General features: G+C 55.2%; 1 protein-coding gene across 2 annotated transcripts in view; it reads right to left on the reverse strand.

The window, feature by feature from the left end:
* HNF1B (HNF1 homeobox B) overlaps positions 1-5,060 on the reverse strand; it is a 53,636-nt gene extending 48,576 nt beyond the window's left edge. For both annotated transcript variants that reach the window (XM_040640968.1, XM_040640967.1), the window contains exons 1-2: positions 4,717-5,060; positions 5-204 (exon numbers count right to left, since the gene is read on the reverse strand). In XM_040640968.1, coding sequence (XP_040496902.1) covers positions 5-204; positions 4,717-5,060 — 544 coding nt within the window. The remainder of the gene's footprint in view (positions 1-4; positions 205-4,716) is intronic.
* Between the last annotated feature and the right edge of the window lie 940 nt (positions 5,061-6,000).

Below are 6,000 nucleotides of genomic sequence, written 5' to 3' on the forward strand. Positions count from 1 at the left end.
TTACGTCGGAGGATCTCCCGTTGCTTTCGGACGTACCAGGTGTAGAGGGCTGCGCGCTTCTGGGTCTTCATGGGGGTGCCCTTGTTGAGATGCTGAGAGAGGTGGGACTGGTTGAGACCCGTGACATCGACCACTTCCCTCTGGGGGATGTTGTGCTGCTGCATGTAGCCCTTGATCATTTTGGCAGCCCTCCAGGGGTCCTCGCTAGACAGATAAGCACATGGTTAGGATTCTGGCGGAAGATGTCTGGGGAGAAAGATTCTCTTTTTAGGGCTTTTGCCTACACTCTCTGCAAAACTCTGATCTTCAGCCACTTCTCCATGTGCCCAAGTGACGACCTTGGGAGAGAGGTGAGGCCAAAACAGAAGGGAGATGAAAGTGCCTATACAGTACGCTCGGTCCCTGTCATCGGGGATCAGGAGAGTAAAGGTGACGATGACTTCCCACCTTCAGGGATGGGAAGGCACTACTAGCACTCACTTTCTTAAGCGGGAAGAAAAGTTCCTGTTTCATTTTGCTTCCCTTCATTTTCCTGGAAAGTGAGGGACGTGAAGGCAAGAGGCCTTCTGGAAAGCGGAAGATGCCATCAGCTTGGGGCCGGCTGGCTGATCGCACAATGACAGGGGGCGGCATCAGTTTGAATCCCAGAACTTTTCCACAGTATTTCCCTTCTGAGTGGGCGTCTCAGTTTCTTGTCTCATAAAATCGGAGTGAAACGTTTGCGTCCATCTCCTGAGAAGCAAGGAGGACTTTTCTGCCAAATGTTAAACAGTTTTCAGAGCTTCAGAAAAGCTTTAAGAAATACAACCACGTTCCTCCTGGAGTGAAGAATCCCTCCAGTGAGGCGAGGCACGTTTAAAAACAAAAACGAAAACAACCCTCCACAGCCCCACCTCTCAGATGAAACCTAATGGGGATGAATAATTTCAAATCAATTTCTGAAAAAGATATTAACCATCCCAAATGCCAGGGTTTCCTGTATTCTTACCCTTACCCTATCAGGGAAGAAATGTATCCGGAAGGCAGTGTTTCTCATACATTTCAAGCGTGGGATAAGAAGAACTTGCTTATACTTTTCATTTCTCAGAAACACAGGTACCCAAAAAGCTGCTTTATAGCAATGTAACTGCCTTTGAATTTTATTTATTTAAAATGCTTTCAACTTTGCCAATATCTTTTCTCGCTTATTGAGTAGATGACTTTAAAGCGAGAGGTGTAACTTAAATTTAAAAAATGAGGCACAGTATAGAACAAAAGTATTCATACAATACATCCACATATAGTATTCGTTTAATACAGCTGTATATTTAACTTTAAAAAAAGACCCAGCACCCCTTTCCTATATGCTGATGTGTATAATAGCCTGATGGAACATGAAACAAATAAAGGGAAAAAATTAGTTTCATATGAAAGGATAAAAAAACGTATAAAGCAGAGGACAAAACAGATATACTGTTGCAAATGAAATTGTCATTTCTAAATGGTGCCTATCACATGGCAAATAAAATTAATTTTGTTTGATGAATTTAAAAATCCAGGGGGTAAACATTTTGTAAGCATTTGATTAACTGTGGTTATTTTCAACAAGTCTTTGATATTAAATTCGTGAGATCACAGGCTTTGGTAGAGACGTTTTGAAAGACAAACTTTTAAGAGTATATATACTTATACACACACACACACACACACACACACACACACATCTCAAGTATTTATAAAGGTACATCCAAGTAATGAAACGTAATGAACTAACAAGGACAAAAAAATGAGAAAACGCAGTCCAGTTCCACACCTGGAAAATATCCAGGGAATGCACACACTCGTATAAACATCAGTGATCATTTTAAAGCTTATTTCTGGCGAATATTTCCACAGGTATTTTTTAGGGTGCAAAAACACTTTCAACAGATACAAACAATCGCTTCGGAAGTTAGAAAACGTGTTTGGATTTTCAAAGTTAACATCGCTTTAACAGATTCTTTGACTCTGTTTTGTTTAAATTTCTTTACCTGTGTTCATTTCATGTGTCTAAGAAACCTCCCCAAAACAGTTTACTGTTCTAAGATGGAAAGGTTCTGTGGAAAGAATAATTAGCTTAACGACTGGGAAGGTTAAGAAAACAACAACAACAGGGAAACCCTACAAACTCCAGCGAACTTTCAGCCCGCACTTAATGACCAGAGTCAGGGGTAGGATGGCGTAGTTACACCTTCACAGCTCTTTGACCACACAATTCACCTGTGTGCACCGGGAGGACCCCAGACAGCTGGCTGCGTTTGTTCGTTTGAAAATACGGCTTCGATCGAGAGGTTCCAAACCCCGACAAATACACGAATCCGGAGCAACACGAGCGGCCACTGTGCTCTGAGCTCAGGTGTCAACCGCGCGACCGCGGCGCCCGAGTGGGCCCAGCACGCTCCTTTCCAAACGGTGACTTTGCGGCCCACGAGCAGGAAAGCCCTGGACGCCAGCACAGTTCGCCCCGCGCTCCTGCAGAAGCCTCAACTCTGGCTTCCTTCCTTTCCAAATGCCCCTGGGCGCCCCAGCCTAGAGGCCGGCAAGCCAGGCGGCTCCAAGCCCGAGCCCGGGGCCAGGCGGCGCGCAGTCCCCGACCTTCCCTTCTCGCCTCTCCCCTCCAGGAGGTATAAAGAGCGGCCAGGCAGTCCCCAAAGAGGCTTCTGTTCTGTTCTTTCCCCTTTACGGGAACAGGGTGGGCAAAAAAGGGAGTGCTCAGGAGTCGGCGCTCAGGAGCCGACCGTGCAGTGACCTGGGAACCGCTAGCAATTTCTTGAAAAATTACTTTAATAAAGTCTGAGCACTCCCGAAGGTGGGGGAGGGAAAGCGGCACCCGCCTGGGAAAGGGGGGAAACTCTGGGTCTGTCCTGCGTCTCTAGGTCTCCACCGGGGTGAGGGTCTCGGCTCCTCGCCTCCCTCCCCGCCCCGCTGGAGCCAGGCGCTGCGCGGAGGGCACAGGGCCGAGGCCCGGGCAGGGCCCGCAGGTGTGCACCGCCCCGGGGCGGCTCGGGCAGCCCAGGTTAGGCGGCGGAGGGCTTGGCCCGGAGCGCCCCGCAGCGCCGAGCGTGCGCACCGGGCCGCGGGCTGCCCCACGCCGGCGTTCGGACTTCCTTCCCCTTCTAAGCCGCGTTTACAACTTCACCAATGAATAACCCGCCTCTCTTTTCAACCTAATCACGACTCTTTGTGTATCTTTCTGTTGATGATTTATAGAAATAAATTAATAACACCCTAACTCCACGTGCTGCCGTTTATGTTACATCTCTGCTGCGTCCAGCCCTGCGCGGGGCTGGGTGCGGAGGGGGCCCTGGGTCGCCTCGGGCTTCGCAGAACCTCCCAGAACCCCGCTAGAAGACGGGCGCTTGGGGCCGGTGTTTGGGCCTGGGCCCGGCGGGCTTCCCGTGGCAGGCGGCCGGGAGCTCGGTGAGACTGGCCGGCCCTGCTCAACCTCCAGGCCGCCCTGGAGCCCCAGCCGCTCCTCTTCCAGCCCCTCACCTTCCTGCGCCCAAACCCCGGCGGGAAAGAAACCGCCGCCGCTCGGGGGAACGGCGAGGGTAGAAACTCAAACCTACGAAGAGCAAAAAAGTACTTTGGGGTAAAAAAAAAAAAAAAAAAAATCTAGAACCCCCCGAACGTCTTTGCTAGAGAGTAAGCCGCTGGGTCCCCAGATGGCAAATTCAAATGCAAGGTCACATCCCCACCCCAAACTGCTGCTGCGGCCGTGCGACCGAGGCTGCCTGAGTCGGGCGCAACTTTGGTCCCGGCCCCTGCCCTGAAACCTCGGCGCTGAAGTGTCCACGGCCATGCACGGGACTCGGTCCTAAAGCCAAGCGGCCGGGAACGACGTGCGGTCTAAGGGAACCGCTCGGCTCCCTGGATAATTAGTAACTAGCTGTCAAAGCCCTAGGCCGGTCGGGGAGGCCCAGCAAAGGATCCCAGAACTGCCAGCCGGCCTGAATTCCCCGAGGACGCCGGGATGTCGGCGGCCAGATCTGGAAACACCCTTCTTTCTCAGAATGCGACCAAATCCGCTGTGAAGGGGGACTTAGCCGCACTTGCCCCTGGCTTGCTTAGATACGCGATCCTTTTGCCCCGTGCGGGTCCACCCCGGCCCTACAGCACGCAAACATTTTCTTCTGCAAATCTAACCCGGCCCTGGGGATTCCGGATAATCCCAGGGCCTTGCAGGGGCGCTGCAGATGGGAGTGCCGGCCAGAAAGCTCGCCCCCGGGATCCCGGCCCCGGGTGCCGCCAGTCCTTCTGCAAAGAACAGCAGGACGCTGTGCCCGAGGCCGGCCCGCGTTTCCCGGGACCGGAGAACGGCGCGCAGGAGAAACGCTTGGCCGGGGACCTGTGCGAGACGGAGCCTCTGCTCCCGGGAAATGACCACTGATTCTCTGCACCCACTCGCACCCTCAGTCGCGCGCGCACACCTCCCGCCAAGGGCTCCACCGCTCGAGTTCTCCCAGGCCCGGGGGCCCCTCGGGTCCCGGGCGCAGGCCTGGGCAGGGGGAGATGGAGCCTCGGGATTCAGGGCCCCCCCGACTGCGGCACTGGGAGGGGTCCAGGTGTTGGGAGAGAAGCGGAGCGCCCCCCCGGGGGACTTCTCTGGTGGGAAACAGGATGGGGCGCAGCGTCGCTCAGGCACAAGGCCCGGGCTCAAGGGGCTGGGGCGCGGACTCCCCACCTCGGCGCGCTTACCTGAGCATCCGGTCCACCTCCGCCCGCTGCTCCGCCGCCTCCTCGGTGTTGAGCGCCTGCAGCTCCTTGAGGATGGGAGGGGTGTCATAGTCGTCCCCGTCCTCGGAACCCTCGTCCCCAGACAAGCGGCCCTTGGCGTGGCCGTTCGTGAGCGTATGGAAGACTGGCTTGGTGTCGGGGTCGGCCCCGTTCCCGGGGGACAGGGGCAGCGTCTCCAGCTTCACCCCGAAACTCGGGGATGGCAGCAACTCCTCTAAGGCCTGGACCAGCACCTCCTTGGTGACCCCGGAGCTCAGCAGGGCGCTCAGGAGTTCTTGCTGGAGCGACGTGAGCTTGGACACCATTTTCCAAGGACAGAAAAAGAAGGGGGTGAGGGGGTGGGTGGGTGCGAGAGAGGAGGGTGGAGGGGAGTTTCACAAGCGAACCCCAAGTCCAGGAACCCCCCCCACCCTTCAGACACCTGTTACTCCCCGGGGTCCCGGAGTCTCCTCCGAGAGGAGTCAGAAAACTTCTAACTTGCCATGATCGCCACCATTAGGCCATATAAGATATGCAAATTAGCGGGGAGGGCCCGGCTTTCGGCAAGATGCAAATGGTCGTGGGGAGGGGGGAAAGGGAGAGAGGGAGAGCTTGAGGGCAGACGTGGAGAGCTGGAGACCCGGGCGGGAGCAGGGCTTGCCAGGGTCCATTGTACTCACGCTGGGGGGCTGAAGACCTTCTTGTACTGGTTCTGTTTATCAGCCAAACTTTAGCTGACCTTTGGACTTGGTAAGCAAGTAGCTTGCAGCCTAGTGTGGGAGGCTCCGGGGCTTTTCCAGCCGCCGCGGGTCCAGTTTTAGTCTGGAGAGAAGAAACTACACTTCGGGGGTGCAGGTGAGAGCTGGAGGAAGTTGGGGTGCCCTTGGAAGACGATGGAGGGGGATGCAAAGAGTAGACGCATCCCAAACGACCCTGGTGGTGGGCAGGGATAGTCCGCCGGGCGAGGAAAAACTGACCCCTGGGGAATGGACGCGGAGACTTGGGAAATGGGGGTGTCAGGTGGGGTGAGTGCAGATCACAGGGACCCCGTTTAGTTCTACCCGGGCCACTGTTCCGCAGATCCCAGGCCCTGACCAGACGAGTCTGAGGGTTTGGATTCGCAGAACTGCTGGGCCCGAGAACCAGCGAGCATAGGAGAACGGGAAGGAGGCCCGGAGAACCCTTGGGAGGAGGCGCCCACGAATTTATGGTCAGGGGAGTAGCCAAAGTTGAGCTCCCCCCCCCCCCCCCCCCCCGCCCGGCGCG

Source organism: Ursus maritimus, unplaced genomic scaffold, assembly GCF_017311325.1.
Source record: "Ursus maritimus isolate PB19 unplaced genomic scaffold, ASM1731132v1 scaffold_24, whole genome shotgun sequence".
Taxonomy (NCBI): Eukaryota; Metazoa; Chordata; class Mammalia; order Carnivora; family Ursidae; genus Ursus; species Ursus maritimus.